Here is a 12,850-nt window from a genome sequence, read left to right on the forward strand (position 1 = left end):
GTTGCTTACCCAAGATGGGGTCAAGAATGAGCAACAGCTTCCTCCAATTAAATATCTCAGCCTCTCCTACAAGGTATCTTGAAACATGGATAGCGTGGGATGCCAGTACATTTCTTTTAAAAAACAAAAAATCAGTTAAATTATTTCTCTAGGTCTGAATATCATACTGAAAGTATAAGAGCCTATATAATTCCTGGTTTATCCCCATATCCTTTGACTACCTGCCGGTCCTTTCACCCTCCGTTCTCAATGCAAAATACCGTGGACACAGGCAACCCGACTTTCTTTCTATTGATACAACAGATTTGTTGAATGTGGCCTCTATGTTATTTCAGCATTTGGTATTAATTTTGCGTCTTTATAGCTCCTGTGATGCAGTAAAATGTCACCGCACTCTACCCATACAAAAACAGGTTTGTCTGCTGGATCCCAGACTCTAACATGAATCCCACACACAAGTATATTCAATTTTTATTTATTTTTTGTAAATTGTAACATTGTTGTCGCAGGGCACGTTTAATCGAAGAGCCCAAAGCCCATGTCATCGTCAGACTCTTCAGATTCTTCCTGTTTCTTCTCTTCCTTTTTCTCTTCAGCTGTCGGACAGAAAAGAGATTTTAATTCTTCAGCACAAACCTGCACAGCAATGAGCAAAATTAACTTCCATCAAACGGTAGGTAAATTAATTAAAGCATGCAGTACTGAGGAAATTGACGGTTAAAGAATACGTCCCAGCAACATTCCACAAAGCACGCTAACAATTCATCATTTTATTACCTTGTTTTCCAAATTGCTTCTAAAATAATTGGAACTCCAAATTGTTATCCAAAATTAGCCCTGCAACCCCCACCATTGAAAGTAAAGTTACACTCACCAGCAACAGGGGCAGCGGTGGTAACAGCTGCTGCAGCAGCTGGGGCACTGCTACCAGCACCAACGTTGCAGATCAGACTATTGACGTCAATATTAGCCAAAGCCTGAAAAATAAAAAGATAGTCAATGTTGACAAGACTTCACAACCTGTCAGTGTTAAAAGCTGTAGTCTTACTCCAGAGCATTACCTCTCAACTCCTGCCTTCAAGCACCTAGGCCCCAAGCTGTGCAACATCCTTACTTTGACCTATCTTTTAGTTATCCAACCAAATATTCTTCAGTGGCTCATTGTCATATAATTGCGAAGCACCTTGGGGCCTTTAATTAAAGGGAGAGTACAAGGGTGGCACAGGGGGGTTAGCATTGCTGCCTCACAGCGCCAAAAAGACCCGGGTTTGATCCCAGACCCGGGTCACTGCCCGTATGGAGTTTGCACATTCTCCCCGTGTCTGTGTGGGCCTCACCTCACCCCCACAACCCTAAAAGATGTGCTGGGTAGGTGGATTGGCGTATTCTAATTTTTTCTGAAAAAGGGGACCATATGAATAGTATAAAAGCTATTGTGTTCAGAGATAACGAAAAGCACTATATAAGACATAGGAGCAGAATTAGGCCATTTGGCCCATCGCGTCTGCTCCACCATTCAATCATGGCCGATATATTTAGCATCTCAATTCTCGCCAATACATAACGTGTATTTTGAGTATTGATTTTTTTTTTGTGCTGGGGAAGGCGGTTAGCTGGGGTGAGGAAGACACTGTGCAGACATGGTCAAGGCGGAGTCGTCAGCCCAGAGGCCGCTCTTGAGGGTTTGATGTGGGACTATTGGCGGACCCAGATTTTTGTATCAAAATGGGGAAGGTGATCAAAGATTATGGAGGGTTTAATAGGAATGGGGAGGTTTTGCCATCAGTGGTGTGGGAAGCATGAAAGCTGTAGTGAGGGGCGAGGTCATCTTGTTTAAGGCACAGATAGACAGGGAGGAGCGGCAGTGGTTGATAAAGGAGATCTTGGAGGTAGATGGAAGGTACATGGAGGACCCAACGCCGGGTCCTCTGGCAAGGACGAAGGAACAATGGGCGAGGTTTGATCTTGTCCATGGGGAAGGCAATTCGGCAGCTATGGGGAGTTGTGTAAGAGCATGGGGAAGGCCAGCCACTTGTTGGGGTTTGTACAAATTAGCTACCGGAATATGCGCCAGATGCGAGGAAGTTTTTGGGACGATTGGAATATCCCGAAGTACGAGAGTGCTGGACTGGAGGAGCCAGTGGGGGTGAAGGAAGTGATGCTGCCGATAGGGAGAATGCAGATGGGCAAGCCACCGGATGGTTTTCCGGCAAATTTTATGAAAAGCGCAAGGATAACTTGGCTCCGCTGTTGGTAGAAATGTTTGAGGACGCAATGATCAGGGGCATTGCCAGACACAATTAGTCATTCATTTCATTGCTCCTTAAAAAGGACTAGGATCCAGTAGTGTGGATCATGCAGGCGGAGATCTGTTGAACGTGGATGCCAAGATTTTGGCCACGGTGCTGGCAACTCAGGTTGGACGAGTGTCTCCCAAAGGAGACTGGCATCAGACAGGGTTCGTAAAGGGCAGGCAGATGTCGTCAAACGTGCAGCGGCTGTTGACTGTGGTGCTTTCTCCTGCAGAAGCAATTTGGAGTGGCGCTGGAAGCGGAGAAGGCGCCTGATCGGTTGGAAGGGAGCTATCTGTTTGCAATGTTGGAGAGGTTTGGGATTGGGCATAAGTTTGTGACATGGGTGAAATCGTTGTACAAGGATGTATTGACGTGTGTGCGAACAAACAAAATTAATTTAGGGCATTTTCCATTGCACAGGGGACAAGGCAGGGATGCTCCATGTGCCCCCTTCTGATTGCATTGGAGCCCTTGGCCACAACAGTGAGGTGCTCAAATAAATGGAATGGGGGTGGGGGGGGTTGGTGGAACGTAGGGTGTCCCTGTATGCCGATTATCTGCTGTATATATATATATATATATATATATTCCCAGAATTTTCTGTGGGGATAGAATGGGAATCTTAGGAGATTTGGGGCATTTTTGGGCTACAAGCTGAAGCTGGGTAAAAGTTAGTGTTTTGTGGTGTCAACTCCAGGTACAGGGGTTGCCATTTCAGGTGGCAACAACCCACTTCAAGTATTTGGGAGTGCAGGTGGGACAGATTTGTGCGCAGTTTCATAAATTTAACTTTGAGTCTGGTAGGTAGGGTTACAGCAGATCTACTGAGGTGGGATAATCGGCGAAGATGAATTTTTGGGGCAGCGCAGTGGCTAGCACTGCCGCCTCACAGCACCGGGGTCCCAGGTTCGATCCGGGTTCTGGATCACTATCCTTGTGGAGTTTGCACATTCTCCCTGTGTTTGCGTGGATTTCGCCCCCACAAACAAAAGATGTGCAGAGTAGGTGGATTGGCCACACTAAATTGCCCCTTAATTTGGAAAAAAGGAATTGGGTAATCTAAATTTATTTATTTTTTAAATGAATTTTTGCTGTGGTTTTTATTTCAGTGCCTGCCGGTCTTTTTGCCCAAATAGTTTCATGGGCGTGGAAAGGTTGATTTTTTATCATTCGCCTGGGCAGGTACGGTGGTTAGGATTAGGAAGATGGTTCTTCAGAGGGCGGCAGTCGGGGGAGGGGCGTATTGTATTATTACTGGGTGGCAAATGCAGAGAAGGTGCAGGGTTGGAGTAGGGAGATGGGAGGCAGGTTGCTATAGGGGGGGTGGAGTTGTGGGCACTATAATGGGACCATTCGTCACAGGGAGGTTTTCAGGGAGTCCTGTGGTGGTTGCCACAATGAAAATATGGAGGCAATTTCAGCAGCATTTCAGCTTAGGAACAGGTCGAGGTTGATGTCGATCAGAGGGAATCATGGGTTTGAGCTGGGGAGGAAAAAGGGGCGATGGAGATGAAGGACTTGTTTTTGGGGAAGGGCAGTTCGTAGGAGTTGGGGTGATGTTTACTTTATTTTGTAATGCTTAGTAAATGTTGTAAAAGAGCCATATACAGCCTCAACAGTACAAACCTGCTCTTATACTCTCACCCTCTCAATATGAATGCAATCATTGCATTTGCCTTCCTAACTGCCAACAGAACCTGCATGTTGAGGTTAAGAGAATCCTGAACTAAGACTCCCCCACGTCCATGTGATTTCCAAAGCCTTTTCCAATTTAGAAAAGTCTATGCTGCTATTCTTCCCAGAGCACAGACCCAGAGTCCTGAGCCGCTCCTCATAGTCCTTCATTCCAGGGATCATTCTTGCGAACGTCCTCTGGACCCTCTCCATGGCCAGCACATCACTCCTAGATACTATATTAGAAGTGCAAATATACTTGTTCAAGACAAATATACTCTGGTGCCAGGCTGAAGTTTCTAGAGATCAGATAATGCCTCGCAGCGCCAGGGACCCAGGCTGGATTCCAATCTTCAGTGACTGCATGGAGTTTGCACATGCTCCCAATGTCTGCGTGGTTTCCCCCCGTGTGCTCCGGTTTCCTCACAGTTCAAAGGTGTGCAGGTTAGGTTACAGGGATGGGGAGTGAGCCTAGGTCGAGTCTACTTTCAGAGCGTCAGTACAGACTTGGATGGGCTAAACAGCTTCGTTCTCAACTGCAGGGCTTCTCGGAATAACATTGCCAGCATGAATTTGGATATTACCTTGGCAAACAGACTCGGCCAGAAAGGCTCAATGGTCACACCAGCTGTTTTAATCAGGGCATTGAGTTTGTCTTCCTGAAAAAGAAGAGTTTTAAATATGTTATTAGCAGATTAATACAAATATTATACAATATTAAGACCAAAAGCATGTTCACAAACAATGAAATGAGGCAATTCTGGGGCAAGGTAGCTATGGTCAATGCGACAGGTAGGATGAATGTAGTTTAAAATTCAGCAACGGCAGACCAAGGGATTGATTAAGGCGGCGAAAATAAAGGGCTACAAGAGCAGCCCAGAGGCTGGGAATTCTGCAGTGTGTAATTCGCCTCCCGATTCCCTGAAGCTTGTCCACCACCTACAAGGCACAAGTCAGGAGTGTAAGGGAATACTCTGCACTTGCCTTGTGCAGCTCTAATAACACAAGCAGTTTCATTGGCACCATCCAATCCAAAGCAGCCCACATAATTGCTGCCCCTTCCACATTCACTCCCTCCACCAAGGACAAACAGTGGCAGCAGTGTGCCATCTACAAGATGCACTGCAGGAGCCCACCAAGGCTCTGTGGGCAGCAACTTCCAATCCACGGCCACTACCATCTAGAAGGACAAGACCAGCAGATACCTGCGAGCGCCACCACCTGGAGGTTCCCCTCCAAGCCACTCACCACCCTGGTGTGGAAATATATCACTGCTCCCGCATTGTCACTCAGTTAAAATCCTGAACGACAGCACGGTGGTGGTGGCACGGTCGGTTAGCCCTGCAGCCTCACGGCGCCGAGGTCCCAGGTTCGATCCCGGCTCTGGGTCACTGTCCGTGTGGAGTTTGCACATTCTCCCCGTGTTTACATGGGTTTCGCCCCCACAACCCAAAAATGTGTATGCTAGGTGGATTGGCCACGCTAAATTGCCCCTTAATTGGAAAACATTAATTGGGTACACTAAATTTTTTTTGAAAGGGGGGAAATTACAATTTGAAATAGCTGAGGAACCAAATTCATACTTTGCTTCTGGCTTCACAAAAGATATGAATAATGTACCGGAAGGTCTGAAAAACATGTTTTAATGAAGAGTTGAAGAAAATCAGCATTAGTAAAGAAATGGTTTTGGGGAAATCAATGAGACTGAAGGCAGATCAATCTCCAGGGCCTGATCATCTTCATCCCAGTGTACTCAAGGAATTGTTCCTGGATCCATTCATGGTCATTTACCAAAATATTTGGACTGAATAGTTCCTACAGATTGGAAGGTAGCTAATATAACCCCGCTATTCAAAAAGGGAGATAGAGAAAATAGGGAACTATAGACTAGTAAACCTAACATCGGTAGTAGGGAGATGCTAGTCCATTACCAAGAATTTCATTGCTTTCCAAATGCTGTGCTGTGGTATCATCAGACAGACAGCATGATTTACAAAAGGAAAATCATGCTTGACAAATCTACTGGAATTCTTTGAAGATGTAACGAGTACAGTTGAGCAGGGAGAACTGGTGGATGTGGTTTAAGACTTTCAGAAGGCTTTCGACAAGGGTGGCAAGGGGGTTAGCACTGCTGCCCCACAGCACCAGGGACTGAGTTGAATTCCAGCCCCAGATGATTTTGTGTGGAGCTTGTACATTTTCCCCCGTCTGTGTGGGTTTCCTTTGGGCGCTCCAGATTCCTCCCAGTCACAAAAACGTGCGGGTTGGCCATGCTAAATTGCCCCTCAATATCCAGAGATGTGCAGATTAGGTTATGTGATAGCCACGAGGGTTGACACTTGTAAATGGGCAGAGTGCTCGTTTGAAGGGTCAGTGCAGACTCAATGGGCCGAATGGCCTCCTTCCGTACCGTAGGGGTTCTTTGATGAGCAGCACAAGTGACTGGCACTGTGGCTTCACAGCACCAGGGTCCCAGGTTCGATTCCTCTCTGGGTCACTGTCTGTGCGGAGTCTGCATGTTCTCCCCGTGGGTTTCCTCCCACAGTCCAAAGATGTGCAGGTTAGGTGGATTGGCCATGCTAAATTGCCCTTAGTGTCCAAAAAGGTTAGATGGGGGTCATTGGGTTACGGGGACAGGGTGGAAGTGAGGCCTTAAATGGGCCGGTGCAGACTCGATGGGCCAAATGGCCTCCTTCTGCACTGTATGTTCTATTAGGTCTAGATAATCTAAGGTTTCACATAGCAGGTTACGATGTAAAGTTAAAGTGCATGGGATTACAGGTAGTGTCTTGAGATGGATAGAAAGCTGGATAGCAGGCAGGGAGCAAAGAGTTGGAAAAAATGGATCTTTTTCCAACTGGCAGGCAGTAACTAGTGAGATACCACAGGGATCCGTGCTAGGACTCCAACTGTTCACATTATATATTCATGCATTGGACATGGGAACTAAATACATCAAATTTGCAGATGATATAAAGTTGTGTGGGAGGGCGCGCTGTGAGGATACTTCAGTGGGATTTGGCAGATGCAGTATGTGGATAAATGTGAGGTCATCCACTTCGGTGGAAAAAATAGGAAGGGAGATGAATATTTGAATGGGATTAAATTGAGGGAGGTGAATATCCACCAAGACCTTGGTGTCCTTGTGCATCAATCGCTAAGCATGCAGGTACAGCAGGCAGTAAAGAAGACAAATGGTATGTTGGCCGTCATAGGAACCAGGATGTTTTACTGCAACTGTATAGGACATTGGTGAGTCCACACCTGGAGTAGTATGCGCAGTTTTGGTATCCTTATCGGAGGACGGAAATTCTTGCTATGGAGGGAGTACAACGAAGGCTGGGATTGGGGGGGGGGGGGGGTCTGTCACTTGAGGAGTGATTAAGTCGGTCAGGATTATACTCATTGGAGTTTAGAAGAGAGGTGATCTCGTAGAAATTTCAAGTATATACAGCTCTTGGGGCCATGTCATTGCAGAATAGTGAAAGCAAGTTCCCTGGAGCACACAGCTATAATCCAGGTTGGAAAGAACACAAAAACAGAAAATGCTGGTCAATCTAACGTCCGAGTAACAAATCATCCAGGTTCGAAACGTTAGCTTCACTTTCTCTACAGATGCTGCCAGACCCGCCGATTGTCCATTCCCTTGTTTCAGAGTCTAGCAAACAGTGATTTGCTCGTAAATCACCAGCCCTGAATTTGTTCGGGGGGGGGGGGGGGGCATCCTGACAAACTTGCCCAGTGCCTAACCGCTTAATTACAAACTGGTCACTATCGGGGAAGCAGGTGGGCAAGTTCCAGCTTCAACAAACTGCACATTTCAAGTCACATCAGCGACATCAACATTGGATTTGATTTATTGCCACGTGTACCGAGATAGTGAGTGCTCTGTGTAGTCAAGGCAGATCATTCCTTACATTAAAAAAAAAGAGGGTATACGAGAAATACAAAGTTAATACATAGACATCGGGTGAGTATAGGAAATGTAGTGCTCCTCAGAGATCAGTTCATGTCTTTCAGGAGCCACAGGTCGAGTTGTGGAAGGGCTCGGGGGAGAGGCGCCCAGTCTGGCCCCACGTGTGGAGCAGCAGCTCCGGCTCCAGAGGCTCAAAGGGCTGAATGCCACCTACTCGCCGGGACTATCCCTCTCTCCGGGTCCCGGGCCTCCCTCCCCGCCGTGCCGCAGGTCTCGCTCTCTGGTTCCAGGGCGTCCCGGCGGGGGAGGAAGGCCCACTCAAGATGGCGCCCGCCCGCCTCTCTCTCTCCCCCCCCCCCCCCCCCGGGCGGACTCTAGGATGGCGTTGGGGCCTCACTCACGGTGACGGTGACCTCGTCGTCGTGCAGGATGAGCGCGCTGTAGATACAGGCGAGCTCCGATGTGGAGGCCATGGCGCTGGATCTCTGCGGGTGGGTCCGATGGTGCTAGTCGCCGGGGGAAACTCGGCCTTAGCTTCGTTTAGAAGAACCAAGCACTTCCGAACCGGGCAGAGCGAGAAGAGGAAGTGGGGGGGCCGAGGGCAGCCTTATATAGACTCACCTCTGCGTCACTTCCTGGTTACGCCGCTCACTTCCGGGTCAGTGTGACGATTCATCCGGGTGGGAGGGAGCTGTCTCATCGGAATGTTGCGACAGGCAGGGGCCAGTGACTGGAAATTTTATGTTGCAGGTTATTATAAATCACTCTAGTATCTCTCTGAGCAACAGGTAGTGTTTTAATTGAAGCAACATCCTCCTAATCATGAGAATGGTCACAGCACAGGAGGAGGTTATTCGACCCTTCATGTATCTGCTAGCCCATGGAAGGAAACATTTACCTCGTGCCCCCCCCCCCCCCCCCCTCTGTAGCCCTGCATATTCTACCTTGTCAGATAATCATCCAATTCCTCTTGACCTCTTGAAAGCCTCAATTGGACCTGCCTACACCACGCCTTTGCTACTATCGTGCGTTCCAGGTGCACTAGAGACATGGAAACATTTTTCCTTTCTTTGCTATTCTTTTGCCAATTACCTTAAATCTGTGCCCACTGGTTCTCAACCCATCCACTGATGGGAACAGTTTCCCATTCTTACACTGTCCAGATCCTCTATCAAATCTCTTAAATTCTCCACAGAACAATCCCAAGTTCTCCAGTATTTCTATGTAACTGAAGTTACTCATCCCTGGAAACTTGCTCATGATTCTTCTGTGCTCTCTCCAATGCTTTCACATCCTTAAAGTGTTGACGCCCAGAACAGTCCTTCAGTTGAGACTTCCTTGCTTTTCGACCCTGTTGCTGAAGCCCAGGATGGTGTATGAAATATTAGCCATGCTCTCAACCTGCTCTGCCACCTTCAGTGATTTATGCACATGTACACCCTCTTTTGAATTGTAATATCAACAAATGCCGGTCTTGCCAGCGACACCCACATAGAATCATAGAATTTACAGTGCAGAAGGAGGCCATTCGGCCCATCGAGTCTGCACCGGCTCTTGGAAAGAGCACCCTACCCAACCGCACACCTCCACCCTATCCCCATAACCTACTAACCCCACCCACCACTAAGGGCAATTTTGGACACTATGGGCAATTTAGCATAGCCAATCCACCTAACCTGCACATGTGGGAGGAAACTGGAGCACCCGGAGGAAACCCACGCACAAACCGGGAGAACGTGCAGACTCTGCACAGACAGTGACCCAAGCCGGGAATCGAACCTGGGACCCTGGAGCTGTGAAGCAATTGTGCTATCCACAATGCTACCGTGCTGCCATCTCACAAACAAAGTTTTTAATGAAACTTCCTCCAGTCTGAAAAGCAACTGTTCACCATTATATTTCATATCACTGAGTCAGTTTCATATCCACATTATTACTGTCCCTTTTATTCTAGGGGCTGTAATTTTGTTCACGAGTCTTGTTGTGCGGCATCTTATCAAGTGCTCTTTGGAAGTCCCTGTATGTCAAATGAACAGAATCATCCTCATCAACCCTCTCTGTTAGCTCATCAAAAAAACTCATGCAAGCAGTGCAGATTGCCAGTTCAGAAGTGGGCTTAGTTTTTAATTTGGCGTCGGCAACCCATCACCTGGATAATTTCCAAGTTACTAACCTTGTGCCTCAACTGTGCTGCTTATGGATCTCTATGTTGAAATGCAAATGACCTAATTGTCACAATTAAACTTGATGCCGAATTACTGGTGCTTGGCACCTCCAGGAAGTGGTTAACTACTGGCAGGCAGTGAGTGGCAAAGGCAGACAATAGCCATGATGGGGCTTTCTGCTGCCTTGCAGAAGAGAACCGGCAGCGCCTCAGGATGTCAGCAGCTTGTAGCTGAACTGCCAAGTGAATGGCAATATGCACAATCTGGTGCATACCCTCCGCCCACCCACTGGGAATGGAACCAAGATTCCTCACCTTCTAAAATGGTCTTTCACTTCTCTGCACTTTAAATGCAATAGCTATGAACCAACATGCACCAGACTGTTGGCGTTCGGCGTTTATTTTGGAGATTATTATGAATTAGTCTGGTAACATTTTGGACACACTGAGGTTCCAAAAATAGCAAACGAGACAAATAACCAATTAATCTCTTCTGATTGTATTGGTTGACAGGTGAATTTTGGCTAGACAACAGAGCTGCTTTCGGTGTCTTCAAAATAGTGCCCGAATAACGTGCTCAAAGCCTGAAATGAAGTTTGGATCCACAACATGTTAATCCTCCAATATTATACTCTCCTCCCTTTGCGGGAGTGCCTCTACTCTATCCAGTACTGTTCACTTAAGACATGGTAATAAAGGGATCTCAACAAGTGGGAAATGATGAGTGTGAACCAAATCTGCCAACAGAACACCATTCCACCATTTCTTTTTCATGTGTGTCTAGGGCACAACATAAATAGGTGATTTACTTTATTTTCACAGAATCATTATAGTGCAGAAGAATTGTTATGATACATATTGTGGATAATTTCCTATTTCTTCATAAGGTGCCAAAGAGGATCAAGGTGGGGGCTGGAACTGAAAACCAGTTTAAGCCCACCTTCAACACAAGATGTCATTTTGGTAAAGAAGTTGAATCTTATGGTAGGAGCGGTTGACCAGAGACGATGTGTGTCACTTAAATTGCCTGCTAGAGTGGGCAGCACGGTGGCGCAGTGGGTTAGCCCTGCTGCCTCACGGCGCCGAGGTCCCATGTTCGATCCCAGCTCTGGGTCACTGTCCGTGTGAAGTTTGCACTTTCTCCCCGTGTTTGCGTGGGTTTCGCCCCCACAACACAAAGATGTGCAGGCGAGGTGGATTGGCCATGCTAAATTGCCCCTTAATTGGAAAAAATTAATTGGGTACTCTAAATTTTTTTTTTTTAAATTGCCTGCTAGGGGAGCTCAACATTTTGATGGGGAGTGTTTGTCCTCTGCCTCCCCCAGATACCAATCATCTGATCGGCAGTAACCAAATCATCGATGAGAATTGCAAACACTACTTAAAAGTATATCACCATAACACCCGTACTGTTCACTGGAGGTTATGCACTGGGGACACATTGACAAGATTTCACCAACATCCTATCAACATTTATTCTGGAAATTCTGTGAGGAATCCATCCAAAAGAGTATGTGGTGTACTTCACCTTATAGCAGTCACCAGGAGGCAGAGGGCTTGATCATCAGCACCTATTTTATTTATTTATTCTTTCATGGGGTGAGTACATGAATGGCAAAGCCAGAGATGGTTGCCCATCTTTTCACAGTAACTTCATTGCAGTGTTAATGTAAGCCGACTTTTGACAATAAAGATTATTATTATTAATTGCGCTTTAACTGAGTGGCTTGTTTGGCTGTTGCAGAGGGTAGTTAAGAGTCAACCACATTACTGTGGGTCTGAAGTCACATGCAGGCCAGACCTGATAAGGATGGCAGATTTCACTCGTGAACCAGATGGGTTTTTACATGAATCCATAACAATGGTTGTTGTGATCACTATTACCAAGACTAGCTTTTATATTCCAGAATAATTAATTGAATTCAAATTCCACCGGCTGCCTTGGTGGAATTTGAACTTTTATGCCCCCAGAACATAAGTCTATTAGTCTGGACATCTGGATTTCTAGTGACATTGCCCTCCAACCCCTGTTGAAATTTCCTCTTTGTCTAGGATGAGAGGAGAAGATGAGACCAGGCAGGGAAGCACCAGCTGCAGCAGGAGAGAGTAAAGTGGGTGAAATGGCCCCCTTCCCTCCAGGAAATAGATATCTCTCCTGTTCTCAACCCTCTCCACCAGGACCAACAGTGCTGAATCTGGGAACCTGACCCCTCAGTCCCTGAGTCATCCTGAAGCCGACCACTGTGTGTCAGCCAACACACCCCATACGTTCAGTGGAGCTGGGTGTGTGAAGCTCCCATGTACTGCTTCATAAAGTTCTGATCAGTACTTGAGTGCAAAACCTGCAGCTCTTTTTCTCTTTCAGTATTTCCAGGCAAGTTCAAATTACAGTAATTGACAATTAGGAGAAATGTTGTGCTGAAACCAGACTCTGAAATAGGTATGTCTTATTTGCACAACTAATCGTCACCACCAAAATAACCCCCAATATCTCGCACATAAAAAGTCAGGATTAATCAGGGATTAAAAGAGGTGTGCATATATATTTTTAGTATGAGTATTAATTTTATTTTTTTTTATTCTCCATTTTCACATTTTCTCCCACATTTACATCCATCAACAATAAACAATAATCAGCAAGATATGTCAGTCCCCATAATAACAACAGCCATCCCATCTACCCACCAACCCCCAAACCTCAACCCGCATGTTTACATAAACAAATGACAAAAATAAATCAGGGATTACCTGCCCCCCCCCCCCCCCCCCCCGGCCTCCAGCTCCTCCCGTCCACTGCCTCTT

The 12,850-nt window shown here is 46.6% G+C and overlaps 1 protein-coding gene across 1 annotated transcript; it reads right to left on the reverse strand.

Annotated features, from left to right (window-relative positions):
* Positions 1-459: 459 nt before the first annotated feature.
* LOC140385794 (large ribosomal subunit protein P1-like) lies at positions 460-9,159 on the reverse strand. The gene is made up of 4 exons (XM_072468323.1): positions 8,977-9,159; positions 4,553-4,627; positions 875-977; positions 460-596 (listed from the first exon to the last, which is right to left on the reverse strand). Exons 1-4 carry the CDS (start codon positions 9,142-9,144, stop codon positions 517-519), a joined length of 426 nt encoding a protein of 141 aa, XP_072324424.1. The 5' UTR covers positions 9,145-9,159; the 3' UTR covers positions 460-516.
* Positions 9,160-12,850: the final 3,691 nt, after the last annotated feature.

This window comes from Scyliorhinus torazame, chromosome 11 (assembly GCF_047496885.1).
Source record: "Scyliorhinus torazame isolate Kashiwa2021f chromosome 11, sScyTor2.1, whole genome shotgun sequence".
Taxonomy (NCBI): Eukaryota; Metazoa; Chordata; class Chondrichthyes; order Carcharhiniformes; family Scyliorhinidae; genus Scyliorhinus; species Scyliorhinus torazame.

Excerpts from the sequence above, each read along its gene's own strand:
- LOC140385794 (XM_072468323.1), bottom strand. The coding sequence starts at position 9,144 with ATGAGCAAGTTTCCAGGGATGAGTAACTTCAGTTACATAGAAATACTG. Across the intron at positions 4,628-8,976 it reads CCAGTGGGCACAGATTTAAG|GAAGACAAACTCAATGCCCT; the intron begins GTAATTGGCAAA and ends CTTCTTTTTCAG. Across the intron at positions 978-4,552 it reads GGCCGAGTCTGTTTGCCAAG|GCTTTGGCTAATATTGACGT; the intron begins GTAATATCCAAA and ends TTTATTTTTCAG.